General features: G+C 46.7%; 1 protein-coding gene across 2 annotated transcripts in view; it reads right to left on the reverse strand.

The window, feature by feature from the left end:
* The window catches only part of fer1l4 (fer-1 like family member 4), a 291481-nt gene that overhangs the window by 160016 nt on the left and 112492 nt on the right, over window positions 1-18973 (reverse strand). For both annotated transcript variants that reach the window (XM_078535361.1, XM_078535360.1), the window contains exons 21-22: window positions 15148-15264; window positions 4422-4574 (exon numbers count right to left, since the gene is read on the reverse strand). In XM_078535361.1, the coding sequence (XP_078391487.1) occupies window positions 4422-4574; window positions 15148-15264 (270 nt within the window). The remainder of the gene's footprint in view (window positions 1-4421; window positions 4575-15147; window positions 15265-18973) is intronic.

Raw genomic sequence — 18973 nt, forward strand, 5'->3', positions numbered from 1 at the left:
CTCTATCACCCAAGTTATGCAACTCACCAGAACACTGCTCCTAGTACAGTTCGGGTGAAGACGGTCATACTGGTACAGCTCCCACTCTCCCCAGCGCTGGTGCCAGTGCCTCATGAATCGAAAACTATTTCTCCCACACCAATCTTTGAGCCAAGCATTCACCTCTCTAATCTTATCTACCCTATGCTAATTTGCTTGTGGCTCAGGTAATAATCCAGAGATTATTACTGTTTATAATCCTTAAATAGAACCTCTTTCCTAGTCTTATCCATGTCATCAGTACCAACATGGACCACGGCAACTAGATCCCCCCCTCTCCCGGCAAGTTGCTCTCCAACCCCAAACAGATGTCACGAACCCTGGCACCGGGCAGGTAGCACAGCCGTCTGAACTTGTGCTCTCGGCTACAGAGACGTGCATCTATCTCTCAGACTATACGATCCTCTTCTACCACTACATTCCTATTAACTCCCCCTGCTTTAATGGCTCCTGTACCCTGGTGCTATAGTCAGTTTGCTCATCTACCCTGCAGCTCTCACGTTCATCCATACAGGATGCAAGAACCTTGAAACTGTTGGACAATTGAAAAGGCTGAGGCTCCTCCACTTCTACCTTCTGGGTACCCTTACCTGCCTCCCTCACAGTCACACCCTCCTGTCTCTGACCACTTGCCAAATCAGAAGACCTGATCCTAAGAGGTGTGACCACCTCCTGGTACAAAGTGTCCAGGTAACATTCCCCTCCCTGATGCATCGCAGTGTCTGCAGCTCAGTCTCCAGCTCAATGACTCTGAGCCAAAGGTCGGCAGCTGCAGACACTTACTGCAGACGTGTTTGCCCTGGACCACACTGGCATCCAGGAGCTCCTACATACTGCAGTTGCAACACATCACCTGCCCTGCCATCTATGTTACCTGTTAATTAATTTATTTTCTAAGTTAATTTATAAGTATTATACTCTACAGCTTTACTATATGCTTTACTACTGCCAGGAAAGTTTACTAATACTAATAAAACCTTACACAAACTTTCAAAGAAAGAAGAAGCAAAATACTCACCGGCCAACCACTTATCCATTCCCCTATGGTGTCAGATTTTGATCTTTCTTCAGAACTTGGTCAGCCCACAGAATGGCCTCACTGCTCTCTCTCACTCTCACTCCCCTCTCGCACTGTTTTAAGTCTTCACCATTCCCTCGTCTTAGGTTTAGTTCTACTCCTGGCTGCCCTCCTGCACTCTTCATTGAACCAGAGTTGATGCCCTAGCTTGATGGTAATTTTTTTTTCTTCGGTCACGTGGGCTTCGCTGGCTAGGTCAGCAATTATTGCCCATCCCTAATTGCCCTTGAGAAGGTGGTGGTGAGCTGCCTTCTTAAGCCCCTGCAGTACATGTGGTGTAGGTACACCCACAGTGCTGTTAGGAAGGGAGTTCCAGGATTTTGACCCAGTGACAGTGAAGGAACGGCGATATATTTCCAAGTCAGGATGGTGAGTGGCTTGGAGGGGAACTTCCAGGTGGTGGTGTTCCCATCTATCTGCTGCCCTTGTCCTTCTGGATAGTAGCAGTTGTGAGTTTGGAAGGTGCTGCTTAAGGAGCCTTGGTGAATTCCTGCAGTGTATCTTGTAGATGGTACACACTGCTGCTACTGTGCATCGGTGGTGGAGGGAGTGAATGTTTGTGGATGGGATGCCAATCAAGCGGCTGCTTTGTCCTGGACGGTGTCGAGCTTCTTGAGTATTGCTGGAGTGCAAACACGTCTGCACTCATCCAGGCAAGTGGAGAGTATTCCATCACACTCCTGACTTGTGCCTTGTAGATGATGGACAGGCTTTGGGGAGTCAGGAGGTGAGTTCCTCATCACAGGATTCCTAGCCTCTGACCTGTTCTTGTAGCCACAGTATTTATATGGCTAGTCCAGTTCAGTTTCTGGTCAATGGTAACTCCTAGGATGTTGATAGTGGGGGATTCAGTAATGGTAAAGCCATTGAATGTCAAGGGACGATGGTTAGATTCTCTTTTGTTGGAGATGGTCATTGCCTGGCACTTGTGTGGCATGAATGTTACTTGCCACTTGTCAGCCCAAGCCTGGACATTGTCCAGACCTTGCTGCATTTGGACATGGACTGCTTCAGTATCTGAGGAGTCGCAAATGATGCTGAACATTGTGCAATCATCAGCGAACATCCCCACTTCTGACCTTATGATGGAAGGAAGGTCATTGATGAAGCAGTTGAAGATGGTTGGGCCAAGGACACTATCCTGAGGAACTCCTGCAGTGATGTCCTGGAGCTGAGATGATAGACTCCAACAACTACAACCATCTTCCTTTGTGCTAGGTATGACTCCAACCAGTGGAGAGTTTTCCCCCTGATTCCCATTGACTCCAGTTTTACTAGGACTCTTTTTTTATTCATTCATGGGATGTGGGTGTTGCTGGCTAGGCCAGAGTTTATTCCCTATCCCTAATTGCTCTTGTTCATAGGGCACTTAAGAGTCAACCACATTGTTGTGGGTCTGGAGTCACATGTAGGCCAGACCAGGTAAGGACGGCAGATTTCCTTCCCTAAAGGACATTAGTGAACCAGATGGGTTTTTATGATAATCAGCAATGGTTTTGAGGTCATCATCAGACTTTTAATTCCATGTTTTTTTCTTGATGCCACACACAGTCAAATGTGGCTTTGATGTCAAGGGCAGTCACTCTCACCTCACCCCTGGCGTTCAGTTCAGCTCATTTGTCCATGTTTGACCGAGGCTGTAAAATGGGGAAATGCTGGTACATGAGATTACAGATTGTGGTTGAGTACAATTCTGCTGCTGATGGCCCACAGCATCTCCTAGTTGCTAGTTCTGTTGGAAATCTATCCCATTTAGCACAGTGGTAGTGTCCCATAACACAACTGAGGGTATCCTGAATGTGGAGATGGGACTTCGTCTCCACAAGGACTGTGCCAAAGTTACTCCTACTGATACTGTTATGGACAGATGTATCTGCGACAGTTAGAATGGTGAGAATGAGGACAAATAAGTTTCTTTCTCTTGTTGGTTCCCTCACTACCTATCACAGACCCAGTCTAGCAGCTATGTCCTTTAGAACCGGGCCAGTTCGGTCAGTAGTGCTGCTACCGAGCCACTCTTGGTTATGGACAATTGGCGTTCAACATGGAGGGGCACTGATTCATCAGCTGAGGGGGTGCAGTACGTGGTAATCAGCAGGAGGTTTCCTTGCCCATGTTTGACCTGATGCCATGAGACTTCATGGGGTTCGGAGTCAATGTTGAGGACTCCCAGGGCAGTTCCCTCCCGACTGTATACCACTGTGCTGCCACCTCTGCTGGGTCTGTCCTGCCGGTGGGACAGGACATACCCAGGGATGGTGATGGTGGTGTCTGGGACATTATCTGTAAGTCCATGAGGATGACTATGTCAGGCTGTTGCTTGACTAGTCTGTGAGACAGCTCTCCCAATTTTGGCACAAGCCCCCAGATGTTAGTAAGGAGGATTTTACAGGGTCGACAGGACTGAGATTGCCGTTGTTGTTTCCGGTGCTCAGGTTGATGCCGGGTGATCCGTCCGGTTTCATTCCTTTTTTGTCTCTTTGTAGCGGTTTGTTACAACTGAGTGGCTTTCCCATTTCAGAGTCAACCACATTGCTCTGGGTCTGGAGTCACATGTAGACCAGACCAGGTAAGGACGGCAGATTTCCTTCCCTAAAGGACATTAGTGAACCAGATGGGTTTTTACAACAATTGTCAATGGTTTAATGGTCACCATTATCAAGACTAACTTTTAATCCCAGATTTATTAACTGAATTTAAACACCACCAGCTTCCGTGGTCTATTTCGAACCCTTTCCCCCAAAGCATTAGCCTGGGCCTCTGGATCACTAGTCCGATGGCATTACCACAATGCCACTGCCTCCCCAAAATACAAATTGAGAATCAGGCTATTGCTGATCCAAGTGCTGCTTGATAGCATCGTCGGAGACACCTTCCATCACTTTACTGATGATCGAGAGTGGAGTGGCAAATGGCTGGATTGGGTCTGTCCTGCTTTTTTCCCTTCAGCCAAGCTCTAGTCGATTTCTCTTTAACAAATCCGATGGACTTTGCAGTCTGTATGCTTAAAATAGCCCCTTGAAAGCCAGTGTCTGAGTATCTGTCTAATCTCCCTGTGCTCAGAGTCAAGACTCAATCAAAGATTTTCCATTTCGGTCTGTGTGAGGTGTTATTCCATTGCCAGCATATAATCTAATAAGTGATTTATTATTTACAATTTATGGAAAAGTAATATAAAAGTTAGAAAATTAATCAGTCTGTGGGACTGGCTGTGCAAAGCAGTCGGCACATTTCCCAGCTGTGAAACACATTGCGACACTGCAGAATGATAAGGTGGTGATGAAGGAAGTTGTTCATTGCTTACCTTCATGATGATAGACTGGATTTTCCCACAGTCTTTTCCCTTCTCTTCCTCCGCCACGGAATATAGAATATGCCGGGCAGGTATTCGTGCAAACGCTACACGCTTCCCATTGCACAGCATCCAGATAAAAACATCCGGGATTGGTGTTTGTGGCTGAGGAAAAACCACAGAAATAAATACAGAATATTCCAGCAGGATTATGGATGATGGCCACTGGGGAATAGTCTCTGTGACTGGCAATTCAGGAAACCCAGTCTCCCTGAGCTCTGATCTGACATAAACTATTGACATCAGGAATGTTCCAAACTAAATAGTACCAGGAATGTTGCAGACTACAGACTGCAGGAATGTTTTGCACTAGGCATTGCCAGTAATGTTTTAGATCACACATTGACAGGATAGACTTGGGTTGTTTTTGTTGGAGCAGAGAAGACTGAGGGGCGACCTGATCGAGGTGTACAAGATTATGAGGGACATGGACAGGGTGGATAGGGAGCAGCTGTTCCCCTCAGTTGAAGGGTCAGTCACAAGGGGACATAAGTTCAAGGTGAGGGGCAGGAGGTTTAGGGGGGATGTGAGGAAAAACTTTTTCACCCAGAGGGTGGTGACAGTCTGGAATGCGCTGCCTGGGAGGGTGGTGGAGGCGGGTTGCCTCACATCCTTTAAAAAGTACCTGGATGAGCACTTGGCACGTCATAACATTCAAGGCTATGGGCCAAGTGCTGGTAAATGGGGTTAGGTAGGTAGGTCAGGTGTTTCTTACGTGTTGGTGCACAGACTCGATGGGCCGAAGGGCCTCTTCTGCACTGCGTGATTCTGTGATTCTCTGTGAATGTTCTGCACCACAAACCATCAGGAGTACTCTAGATCACATGTTGCCATGAATTTTATAGACGGTAAATTGTCAGTGATGTTATAAACAACAGACTGTCAGGAAATTGGATCACTCAGCATCGGCCAAGGCACCGGAAACAACAACAGCAAACTCAGCCCTGTCGACCCTGCAAAGTCCCCCTTACTAATGTCTGGGGGCTAGTGACAAAATTGGGAGAGCTGTCTCACAGATAAGTCAAGCAACAGCCTGACATAGTCATCCTTACAGAATCATACCTTACAGATAATGTCCCAAACACCATCACCATCCCTGGGTATGTCCTGTCCCACCGGCAGTACAGGCCCAGCAGAGGTGGCAGCACAGTGGTATACAGTCGGGAGGGAACTGCTATTGGAGCCCTCAACATTGACTACGGACTCCATGAAGTCTCATGGCATCAGGTCAAACATGGGCAAGGAAACCCCCTGCTGATTACCACGTACCGCCCTCCCTCAGCTGATGAATCAGTCTCCTCCATGTTGAACATCACTTGGAGGAAGTACTGAGGGTGGCAAGGGCACAGAATGTACTCTTGGTAAAGGACTTCAATGTCCATCACCAAGAGTGGCTCGGTAGCACCATAATTGACCGAGCTGGCCGAGTCCGAAATGGCATAGCTTCTGGACTAGGTCTGTGGCAGGTGGTGAGGGAACCAACAAGAGGGAAAGATATACTTGACCTCATCCTCACCAACCTGCCTGCCGCAGATGCATCTGTCCATGACAGTATCAGTAGGAGTGACCACCGCACAGTCATTGTGAAGATGAAGTCCTGCCTTCACATTGAGGATACCCTCCATCGTGTTGTGTGGCACTACCACTGTGCTAAATGGGATAGATTTCAAACAGATCGAGCAACTCAAGACTGGGTATCCATGAGGCGCTGTGGGCCATCAGCAGCAGCAGAATTGTACTCAAACACAATCTGTAACCTCATGGCCCGGCATATCCCCCACTCTACCATTACCATCAAGCCAGGGGGTCAACCCTGGTTCAATGAAGTGTGCAGGAGTGCATGCCAGGAGCAGCACCAGGCATACCTAAAACTGAGGTGTCAACCTGGTGAAGCTACAACACAAGACTACTTGCGTGCCAAACAGCATAAGCAGCAAGTGATAGACAGAGCTAAGCGATCCCACAACCGATGAATCAGATCTAAGCTCTGCAGTCCTGCCACATCCAGTCGTGAATGGTGGTGGACAATTAAACAGCTCACTGGAGGAGGAGGCTCCACAAATATCCCCATCCTCAATGATGGAGGAGCCCAGCACATCAGTACAAAAGATAAGGCTGAATCATTTGCTGCTATCTTCAGCCAGAAGTGCCGAGTGGATAATCCATCTCAGCCTCCTCCGGAGGTCCCCAGCATCACAGATGCCAGTCTTCAGCCAATTCAATTCACTTCATGTGGTATCAAGAAACGGCTGAAGGCACTGGATACTGCAAAGGCTATGGGCCCTGACAATATTCTAGCAACACTGCTGAAGACTTGTGCTCCAGAACTTGCCGCACCCCTAGCCAAGCTGTTCCAGTACAGCTACAACACTGGCATCTACCCGGCTATGTGGAAAATGGCCCTGGTATATCCTGTCCACAAAAAGCAGGACAAATCCAACCCAGCCAATTACCGCCCCATCAGTCTGCTCTCCATCATCAGTAAAGTAATGGAAGGGGCCATCAACAGTGCTATCAAGTGGCACTTGCTTAGCAATAACCTGCTCACTGACTCCCAGTTTGGGTTCTGCCAGGGCCACTCAGCTCCTGACCTCATCGCAGCCTTAGGTCAAACATGGAAAAAAGAGCTGAACTCCTGTGGTGAGGTGAGAGTGACTGCCCTTGACATCAAGATAGCATTTGACCAAGAGTGGCATCATGGAGCCCTAGCAAAACTGGAGTCAATGGGAATCAGGGAGAAAACTCTTCACTGGTTGGAGTCACACATAGCACAAAGGAAGATGGTTGTGGTTGTTGGAGGTCAGAAATCTCAGTTCCAGGACATCACTGCAGGAGTTCCTCAGGGTAGTGTCCTCAGCCCAACCATCTTCAGCTGCTTCATCAATGACCTTCCTTCCATCATAAGGTCAGAAGTGGGGATGTTCGCTGATGATTGCACAATGTTCAGCACCATTTGCGACTCCTCAGATACTGAAGCTGCCCATGACCAAATGCAGCAAGACCTGGGCAATATCCAGGCTTGGGCTGACAAGTAGCAAGTGACATTCGTGCCACACAAGTGCCAGGTAATGACTATCTCCAACAAGAGAGAATCCAACCATCACCCCATGATGTTCAATGGCATTACCATCACAGAATCCCTCACTGTCAACATCCTGGGGGTTACCATTGACCAGAAACTGAACTGGACTAGCCATATAAATACTGTAGCTAGAACAGCAGGTTAGAGGCTAAGAATCCTGCGACGGGTAACTCACCTCCTGTCTCCCCAAAGCCTGTCCACCATCTACAAGGCACAAGTCAGGAGAGTGATGGAATACTGTCCACTTGCCTGGATGAGTGCAGCTCCCACAACACTCAAGAAGCTTGACACCGTCCAAGACAAAGCAGCCCACTTGATTGGCACCACATCCAGAAACATTCAGTCCCTCCACCACCAATGCACAGTAGCAGCAGTGTGCACCATCTACAAGATGCACTACAGAAACTCACCAAGGCTCCTTCGACAGCACCTTCCAAACCCATGACCACTACCATCAAGAAGGACAAGGGCAGCAGATAGATGGGAACACCACCACCTGCAAGTTCCCCTCCAAGTCACTCACCATCCTGACTTGGAGAAATATCGCTGTTCCTTCACTGTCGCTGGGTCAAAATCCAGGAACTCCCTTCCTAACAGCACTGTGGGTGTACCTACACCACATGGACTACAGTGGTTCAAGAAGGCAGCTCACCACCAGCTTTTCAAGGGCAATTAGGAATGGGCAATAAATGCTAGCCCAGCCAGCGATGCCCACATCCCGTGAATGAGGTTTTTTTTTTACATTCCAGACTAGGTGCCACCAGGAATATTCTAGATCAGACACAGTCATAAGTGATCTAGGTCACATGTAATCAGAAACATTCTGGGTTGCATGCTGTCATGAATGTTCCAGAGTATATACTGTCAGGAATGTTCTGGAGTACACACTGTCAGCAGGGACTTTACAATTATACTACACAGCGGACCATTCATTCCATTGAACCTATACTCACTCTCTGAATGGCCAACCAGTTCCTCCCATTCCCCCATCCTTTTCCTATCCCTTAAACTCGCATTTCAAGTATTTTTCTGCTTTCCCATTTTGTTTCTGGGTGGGTCATACATGTCCTAACAATGCTCTGTATGAGAAGATTCTCTCCTCACCTATTGTTTGAGAAGTGAAACTATTCAGATTCCTTTTACAACAAATAGACTGGAGAAGTTGGGACTGTTTACCTTGAAGAGGAGGTTGAGAGGAGATTTAATAGAGGTGTTCAAAATCATGAGGGGTCTGGACAGAGTAGACAGAGGGAGAAACTATTTGTGGAAGGATCGAGAACCAGAGGGCACACATTTAAGGTAATAGGCAAAAGAAGCAATGGCGACATGAGGTGAACCTTTTTCACGCAGAGGGTTGGAGTACACTGCCTCAGAGTGTGGTGGTGGCGGGTTAGATGTGCAGAGCTACAGGGAGAAGGCATGGGAGTGGTATTAAGAACATAAGAAATAGGAGCAGGAGTAGGCCATTCAGTCCATCGGGTCCGTTCTGCCATTCAATGAGATCATGGCTGATCTTATATTTCAACACCATTTTCCAGCACTATCCCCATATCCTTCAATGTTTTTAATATGTAGAAATCTATCAATTCCTGTCTTGAACATACTCAACATCTGAGCCTCCGCAGCCCTCTGGGGTAGAGAATTCCAAAGATTCACCACCCTCTGAGTGAAGAAATTCCTCCTCATCTCAGTCCTATATGACCTGCCCCTTATCCTGAGACTGTGTCCCCTGGTTCTAGACCCTCCCCAGGCCTGGGGAAACATCCTTCCTGCAGCTACCCTGTCGAGCCTTGTAAGAATTGTACATGTTTCAATGAGATCACCTCTCATTTTTCTAAACTCCAGAGAATAAAGGCCCAGTCTAGTTAATCATTCCTCATAGGAAAATCCTTCCATCCCAGGAATTAGTTTGGTGAACATTCGTTGCATTCTATGGTAAAGTGGAGTGCTAGGTATCTTTAAGAGAATGTGGTTAGTTGACCATATGACTGCATTGACCAATCGCTACACAGTGCAGGCTTCTTGGGTAAATGTAAGTCTAGAGCTGGAGGTGATTGAAGAAGCACACATGGTCTTAGTGCTCGGTTCTTAGTTACAATAAACCACCAGTGTTTGTTCAGTTAATCGGTCTCTCTGCCTATATTGTTTCAAGCACCAATAATGTGTTAATATCAAGGGGAGCGGATAGTGTTCGCTGGACAAAGCGAACCTGATAACCAAAAACATAAAACTGGCGACGAGGATGGGATTATTTGGGGAGGATAAGACGATAACCTCCATCACAGCTGCTCGCATCCAGAGGTGGGCATTGATATTGGCTACTTACAAACACACTTTTATTCACCAATCAGGAAGCCAGATGGCACATGCTGACTTGCTGAGCCGCCTCCCTCCGCCAGATAACTACATGAAGGTTCCAATTCCTCAGGAACTTGTCTTGGTACTACATTTTTTGGATTCCTCCTCTGTCCAAGCCAAACAAATCCGTGTGTGGACAAGTCGAGATCTACTTTTATCTCATGTCCGGGAGCAGGTCTTGAATGGATGGTCAGGTGAGCCAAATTCTGATGACATGAAGCCCTATTTCAATCACAGATAAGAGCTCACCTGCCAGGATGGCATATTGTCTTCAATGCCAGCAGGTACAAAAGCTACCCCTCTTTACTCCACTGCACCCCTGGGCATGGCTGGGGCGGCTGTGGGTGCGCCTCCACATCGACTATGTGGGGCCCTTCTTGGGCTCGATGTTCCTTTTACTAATAGACGCCCACCCCAAGTGGACACATGTGTACGAGGTCTGGTCACCCACGACTGTTGTCACCATAGACAGTTTGTGACAGAGTTTTACAGTGCACGGGTTACCGGAGGTGCTCGTGTCAGACAATAGGACTGCATTTACCAGCGGGGAGTTCCACAGGTTTACAACCCTCAATGGAATAATTCAGATCAAAACCTCGCCTTACCACCCCACCTCTAATGGTTTGGCTGAGTGGGCAGTCCAAACTTTTAAGTCCGGGATGAAAAAGCTGGACGGGGATTCCATCAGCACCAGATTGTCACGGTTCCTGTTCGCATACCGGACGGCGCCACACACGATCACAGGTATTGCCCCCGCTGAGTTACTAATGAAGAGATGTCTCCACACCCGTCTAACTCATATCTGGCCGAATTTAGCGGGGAGGGCGGAGAGAAGCTAAGAGACCCAGAAGGCTAGAATGATGGCCAAAATCATGAAAGAAATTTCAGGGTGGGAGACACAGTTCTCGCGAAGAACTTTGGAGATGGGCCCAATTGGCAGTTGAGCAAAGTGACCGTTGTGACAGGACATCTCTCCTATAATTTATCTGTAAACAGCCAAATAATTAGACAACACGTGGATTATCTACGGAGAAGAGAGACAGTCCCACAAGAAGGAATGTCATCATCATTTGCGTTTGAGCCTGAAACGCACATGGAAGAAATGTCACGTGATTTGGAAGCACCGGTGGGGCCTGTTGGACCCGACAGGGTCAAAGACACAAACTTGCCCACTTCCACCGAAGAGCCTGGTGGACAGATGACCCCTGAGGAGGGGGTCTCAGAAAAACCAGTCAAGGTCGTTGAGCTACGACACTCGACACGTCCGAGGAAGCCTCCTGAGAGAGTTGACTTGTAAATAGTTATTCATATAAATAATTGGGATGTTGTGAAGCTTGTTAATTGTACTTTCAAATAAAGGGGGAGGGATGTGGTAAGCGATGTGCTCATACCTTTAAAAGAATGTAGTTAGTTGACCATGTGACTGTATTGACCAATCGCCACACAGCACAGGCTTCTTGGACAGCTGTAAGTCTAGAGCTGGAGGTGATTGAAGAAGCACACCTGGTCTTAGTGCTCGGTTCTTAGTTATAATAACCACCAGTGTTTGTTCAGTTAATCGGTCTCTCTGCCTATATTGTTTCAAGCGCAAAACTAATGTGTTAATATCAGGGGAGCAGCTAGTGTTCGCTGGACAAAGCGAACCTGATAACCTAAAAAATAAAACACTCCCTCTATGACAAGTGAATCTTTCCTTAGGTTAGGAGGCCAAAATTGCACACAATACTCCAGGTGTGGTCTCACCAAAGCCCTATAGAATTGCAGGATTTCATCTTTACTCCTAAGCTCAAATCCTAGGCCCAACCATCTTCAGCTGCTTCATCAATGACCTTCCTTCCATCATAAGGTCAGAAGTGGGGATGTTCGCCGATGATTGCACAATGTTCAGCACTATTCACAACTCCTCAGATACTGAAGCAGCCCATGTCCAAATGCAGCAAGACCTGGACAATATCCAGGCTTGGGCTGACAAGTGGCAAGTAACATTCGTGCGACACAAGTGTCAGGAAATGAACATCTCCAACAAGAGAGAATCTAACCGTCACCCCTTGATGTTCAATGGCATTACCATCACTCAATCCCCCACTATCAACATCCTGGGGGTTACCATTGACCAGAAACTGAACTGGACTAGCCAAATAAATACTGTGGCTACATGAATGCTCTCTACTTGCCTGGATGAGTGCCGCTCAAACAACACTCAAGAAGCTTGACACCATCCAGGACAAAGCAGCCCACTTGATTGGCACCACATCCACAAACATTCACTCCCTCCGCCACTGACGCATAGTAACAGCAGTGTGTACCATCTACAAGATGCACTGCAGGAATTCACCAAGGCTCCTTCAACAGCACCTTCCAAACTCACAACCGCTACTATCCAGAAGGACAAGGGCAGCAGATAGATGGGAACACCACCACCTGGAAGTTCCCCTCCAAGCCACTCACCATCCTGACTTGGAAATATATCGCCGTTCCTTCACTGTCGCTGGGTCAAAATTCTGGAACTCCCTTCCTAACAACACTGTCGGTGTATCTACACCACATGGACTGCAGTGGTTCAAAAAGGCAGCTCAGCACCACCTTCTCAAGGGCAACTAGGGATGGGCAATAAATGCTGGCCCAGCCAGCTGAGCCCACATCCTGTGAATGAAAAAAAATCCCCTTGTAATAAAGGCCAAAATACCATTTACTTTCTTGATTGCTTGCTGTACCTGCCTGTTAGCTTTCAGTGACTCATGAACAAGGACACCCAAGTCCCTTTGAAGTTCAACACTTCCCAGTTTCTCACCATTTAAGAAATACTCTGTATTTCTGTTTTTCTCACCAAAGTGGATAATTTCATATTTCTCCACATTGCATTTCCTCTGCCAAATTTTTGCCCACTTGCTTAGCCTCTCCAAAACCCTTTGAAGCATCTTTGCATCCTTCTCTCAACTCACACTTCCACCTAGTTTTGGGTCATCTTCAAACTTGGAAATATTACATTTAATCCCCACATCCAAATCATTGATATAGACTGTGAACAGTTGGAGCCCAAGCATGATCGCTGCAGCACCTGACTAGTCACAGCCTGCCAACCTGAAAATGACCCGTTTATTCTCTGTTTTCTGTCTGTTAACCATTTCTCAATCCATGCCAGTATATTCCCCCCAATTCCATGTGCTCTAATTTTGTTTACTAACCTCTTGGGTGGGACCTTATCAAAAGCTTTCTGAATATCTAAATATACCACATCTACCAGTTCCCCCTTATCTATTTGGCTAGTTGCATCCTCAAAACACTCCAACAGGTTTATCAAACATGATGTCCTTTTATAAATCCATGTCGAGTCTGCCCAATTCTCCCATTATTTTCTAAGTGTCCAGTTATCACATCCTTTATAACAGATTGAAGCATTTTCCCAACTGCTGATGTCAGGCTAACGTAGTTCCCCATTTTCTCTCTCCCTCCTTTCTTAAACAGTGGGATTACATTTGTCCTCTGTAAATTGCCAGCACAGACACAATGGACCGAAAGGCATCCTTCCGTATTGTAATCATTCTGTGATTTTGTGATTCTGAGCTTCTGAGGTAAAACAAATTTTGAAATGCCTGAAACAAAAATATTGAAAGCAAACACTTTTCCTTCATAGAAATTAGGAGCAGGAGTAGGCCATTCGGCCCTTTGAGCCTGCTCCGCCATTCATTATGATCATGGCTGACCGTCCAACTCAATAGTCTGCTCCCGCTTTCTCCCCATACTCTTCAATCCCTTTCGCCCCAAGAGCTATATCTAACTCCTTCTTGAAAACATACAATGTTTTGGCCTCAGCTACTTTCTGTGGTAGCGAATTCCACAGGCTCACCACTCTCTGGGTGAAGAAATTTCTCCTCATCTCAGTCCTAAATGGTATACCCCGTATCCTCAGACTGTGATCCGACTGAACTCCCCCACCATCGGGAACATCCTTCCTGTATCTACCCTGTCTAGTCCTGTTAGAATTTTATAGGTTTCTATGAGATCCCCCCTCGTTCTTCTGAACTTCAGCAAATATAGTCCTAATCGACTCAATCTCTCCTCATATGTCAGTCCCGCCATCCCAGGAATCAGTCTGGTAAACCTTCGCTGCACTCCCTCTATAGCAAGTACATCCTTCCTCAGAAAAGGAGATCAAAACTGCACACAATATTCCAGGTGTGGTCTCACCAAGGCCCTGTATAATTGCAGCAAGACATCCCTGTTCCTGTACTCGAATCCTCTCGCAATGAAGGCCAACATACCATTTGCCTTCTTTACTGCCTGCTGCACCTGCATGCTTACCTTCAGCGACTGGTGTACGAGGGCACCCAGGTCTCGTTGCACATTCCCCTCTCTCAATTTATAGCCATTCAGATAATAATCTGCCTTCCTGTTTTTGCTACCAAAGTGGATAACCTCACATTTATCCACATTATACTGCATCTGCCATGCATTTGCCCACTCACTCAGCTTGTCCAAATCACACTGAAGCATCTCTGCATCCTCCTCACAGTCCCTCTTGGGACTGGCTGCAGTCCTGGCAGTGCCCACTACTGAGCTCTTGACACTGCCAGGACTGCTGGAGCTGCCAATCCGATTGGCCAGCAACTCCCAAGGGCAGAAGTCCCACTGTTAGCCAACTTCGTCCACAGCAGCACATTATGGCGCAGAGCAATTCAGCTTCCAGCCGACTTTCCTTCTGTTCTGTTGAAGAATCATACGAACTCGAAACATTAACTGTGTTCCTCTCCACAGATGCTGTCAGACCTGCTGAGATTTTCCAGGTATTTTTGTTTTTGTTTTTGACTTTCCTTCTGGAATGGGTGAGCTTCCTCCGCTCTCTGTAAAATGCAGCCCTGTGCATCTTACAGGATAGATTAGAGGCGGGATCTGCACATGGTGAGAGACCGGGTTAGAGTAGCTTGAGGCCAGGATAGGAGGCACGGTAGCACAGACAGCAGCTCCTCAGAGAGTGAGGGTGCACATGAGCTCTCATGCAGAAGACTCAGAAGAGCACCTTGCACAGGGAAGGCGATGGGGGGGAGGCTTTGATTTTGCACAGTGAAATACTTTGTGCATTGGGAAGCCAAAGTAGTGATAACCATCGCACTACCAGAGAGAACTCAAGCACTTGTAGATTCATTTCCAGTTTACAAGTTTTCGGACAATCTGCTGAAATACTCAGTTATAAAACAGGGAGTGTTCCGATTGTACCCCTGATGGTGGAAATGAGCTCACCTCCTCCACTCGCGTTTTGATTTTCGCCAGTAGTTTGTGTGCTTCACTAAGTTGCTCCTTTACATTTCTTTTGTTCAACCTTTTCATAATTCTTAGTGCCTGCTTTGCATAAACAATCTGGAAAATAAAATAACAAATATTTGTTGCATCAAAACCAGAAAATCTTCAGTATAATAAAAACACAGGTGGGTAAAGAATTCGAATAAACCTGAGCTCAGTAGCAGATAGATAATGCATTGTCTTCCTACACTGACATTGGCCAAACAGAGAATACCAAGTGTTGGCACTGGGCAGAGTCCACAGCACTGGCACTGGCCCAGCGCAGAATCCCAGGCTGACATTGGCCCAGTGGGGAATCCCCACACTAACACTGGACCAGAGTGGAGTCCCTTACACTGTCACTGGCCCAATGGGGAATTCCTGGCACTGGTCCAGTGGGAAGTCCTCGACGCCAACACTGGCCTCACGCAAAATCTTTGGTACCAACACTGGCTGAGTTTGGAACCCTCCACAGTAAAACTGGCCCAAGGGGGAGTCTACTAGACTGAAACTGGCTCAGTGGGAAGACATGGCCATGACACTGGCTCAGAAGGTTATACGAACATACGAAATAGGAGCAGAAGTAGGCCATTCGGCCCCTCAAGCCCATCAATAACATGATGGCAGATCAGTTTGTGTTTCAATTTCCACATTCCCATCTAACCCCGATAACCTTTGATTCCCTTACCTAACAAGAATCTATCTTAGCTTTTAGCTTTTTGTTTTTATAAGAATCTATCTACCTCTGCCTTAAAAATATTCAGTGACCCCGTCTCCACCACCTTCTGAGGCAGAGAGTTCCAAAGTCGCACAACCCTCTGAGAGAAAATATTTCTCCTCATCTCTGTCCCAAAAGGGTGCCCCCTAATTTTAAAACATTGCCCCCTAGTTCTGGGCTCATCCACAAGAGGAAACATCCTTTCCACATCCACCTTGTCAAGGCCGTTCAGGATCTTGTAAACTTCAATCAAATCACCCCTCACTCTTCTAAACTCCAGTGGAAACAAGCCCAGTCTGTCCAACCTTTCCTCATAAGACAACCCACTCATTCCAGGTATCAATCTAGTAAACCTCCTCTGAACCACCTCCAACACATTTACATACTTCTTTAAATAAGGAGGCCAAAACTGCACACAGTATTCGAGGTGTGGTCTCACCAATGCCCTGTATAAATGAAGCATAACATCCTTACTTTTATAGACTCATAGACATTTACAGCACAGAAGGAGGCCATTTGGCCCATCATTTCTGCGCCGGCCAACAAAGATCTGACTACACTAATCCCATTTTCCAATGCTTGGCCCATAGCCCTGGAGGCTATGGCAACACAAGTGAATATCTCAATACTCCTTAAGTGTTTCGAAAGTTTCTGAATCAACCACCCTTTCAGGCAGTGAGTTCCAGATTCCCACCACCCTCTGGGTGAAAACATTTCTCCTCAACTTTCCTCTTAGCCTTCTACCTCTTACCCCTATGCCCCTGGTTAGTGGCCCCTCTACTAATGGAAAAAGTACCTTCCTATCCACCCTATCTATGCCCCTCATAATCTTATACACCTCTAGCAGGTCCCCTCTCAGCCTTCGCTGCTCCAAGGAAAACAACCCCAGTCTATCCAATCTTTCTGCATATCCCAGACCTTCCAGCCCAGGCAGCATCCTGGTGAATCTCCTCTGCACCCTCTCCTGTGCAACCACATCCTTCCTATAATGTGGTGACCGGAACTGCACACAGTACTCCAGTTGTGGTTTAACCAGCGTTTTATACAGTTCCAGCATAACCTCCCTGCTCTTGTATTCTATGCCTCAGCTAATAAAGGCAAGTATCCCATATGCCTTCTTAACCACCTTATCTACCTGTCCTGCTACCTTCAGGGATCTGTGGATATGCACACTAAGGTCCCTCTGATCATCAGTGCTTTCCAGGGTCCTACCATTCATAGTGTAATCCCTTGCCTTATTAGCCCTCTCCAAGTGCATTACCTCACACTTTTCCAGGTTGAATTCCATTTGCCACTGCTCTGCCCACCTGACCAGTCCATTGATATCCTCCTGCAGTTTACGGCTCTCCTCCTCACTATTTACCACCCGACCAATTTTCGTGTCATCTGCGAACTTCTTAATCATACCCCCTACATTTAAGTCCAGATCATTTATGTACACCACAAACAGCAAGGGCCCCAGCACCGAGCCCTGTGGAACCCCACTGGAAACAGACTTCCAGTCACAGAAACATCCCTCGACCATCACCCTCTGCTTCCTGCCTCTCAGCCAATTTTGGATCCAACGTGCCACTTTGCCTTGGATCCCATGGGCTCTTACTTTCTTGACCAGTCTGTCATGAGGGACCTTATCAAAAGCCTTGCTAAAGTCCATGTAGATCACATCAAATGCATTACCCTCATCAACACTCCTGGTTACCTCCTCAAAAAATTCAATCAAATTTATAAAACACGACCTTCCCTTAACAAATCCATGTGACTATCCCTGATTAATCCGTGTCTGTCCAAGTGCAGATATATTCTGTCCCTCAGAATTCCTTCTAGTAACTTCCCCACCACTGAGGTTAGACTGACTGGCCTGTAATTTCCTGGTCTGTCTCTTCCTTCCTTTTTTAATAATGGGACAATGTTAGCTGTCCTCCAGTCCTCTGGCACCTCACCTGTGGCCAGAGAGGATTTGAAAATTATTGCCAGGGCCCCTGATACCTCTTCCCTTGCCTCCCTCAACAGCCTGGGATACATCTCATCCGGGCCTGTGGATTTATCCACTTTTAAGGCCACTAAACCCGCTAGTACCTCCTCTCTCTATGTTAATTTCACCGTCCTCCACCCTGATGTCTATACCTGCGTCGTCCTTTTCCATTGTGAAGACCGACGCAAAGTATTCATTGAGGACTGTTCAAGTCCTCTCATAATAAAGGATCTCATTCCATTAGCCTTCTTAATTACTTGCTGTACCTGCATACTAACTTTTTGTGACTCATACACGAGAACACCTAGATCCCTCTGCACCTCGGAATTCTGCAGTCATTCTCCGTTTAAGTAATACTCTGCTTTTTTATTCTTCCTGCCAAAATGAACAACTTCACATTATCCCACATTATCCCAGGCACTACCACAGGCTGACTGTTGTTAGGAACTAGAGATAGCTTAAGTAAGCTATATTTGATCTTGTGGGTATTAGGAATGAGTTTTAGCTTTAAGTTTAAGTTTAATTTGTGTTTATGAAAGAAATCAGTATTAGTAGGGAAATGGTGTTGGAGAAATTGATGGGACTGAAGGCCGATAAATCCCCGGGGCCTGATAATCTACATCCCAGAGTACTTAAGGAAGTGGCCCTAGAAATAGTGGATGCATTGGTGGTCATCTTCCGAGATTCGATAGACTCTGGAACAGTTCCTGCAGATTGGAGGGTAGCTAATGTAACCCCACTATTTAAAAAGGGAGGTAGAGAGAAAACAGGGAATTATAGACCAGTCAGCCTGACGTCGGTAGTGGGGAAAATTCTAGAGTCCATTATAAAAGATTTAATAGCTGAGCACTTGGAAAACAGTGGCAGAATCGGACAGAGTCAGCATGGATTTACGAAAATGAAATCATGCTTGACAAATCTACTGGAATTTTTCGAGGATGTAACTAGTAGAGTTGATGAGGGGGAGCCAGTGGATGTGGTTTATTTGGATTTTCAGAAGGCTTTCGACAAAGTCCCACATAAGAGATTGGCGTGTAAAATTAAAGCACATGGGGTTGGGGGTAGTGTATTGAGATGGATAGAAAACTGGTTGGCAG

This window comes from Cetorhinus maximus, unplaced genomic scaffold (assembly GCF_964194155.1).
Source record: "Cetorhinus maximus unplaced genomic scaffold, sCetMax3.hap1.1 HAP1_SCAFFOLD_409, whole genome shotgun sequence".
NCBI lineage: Eukaryota > Metazoa > Chordata > Chondrichthyes > Lamniformes > Cetorhinidae > Cetorhinus > Cetorhinus maximus.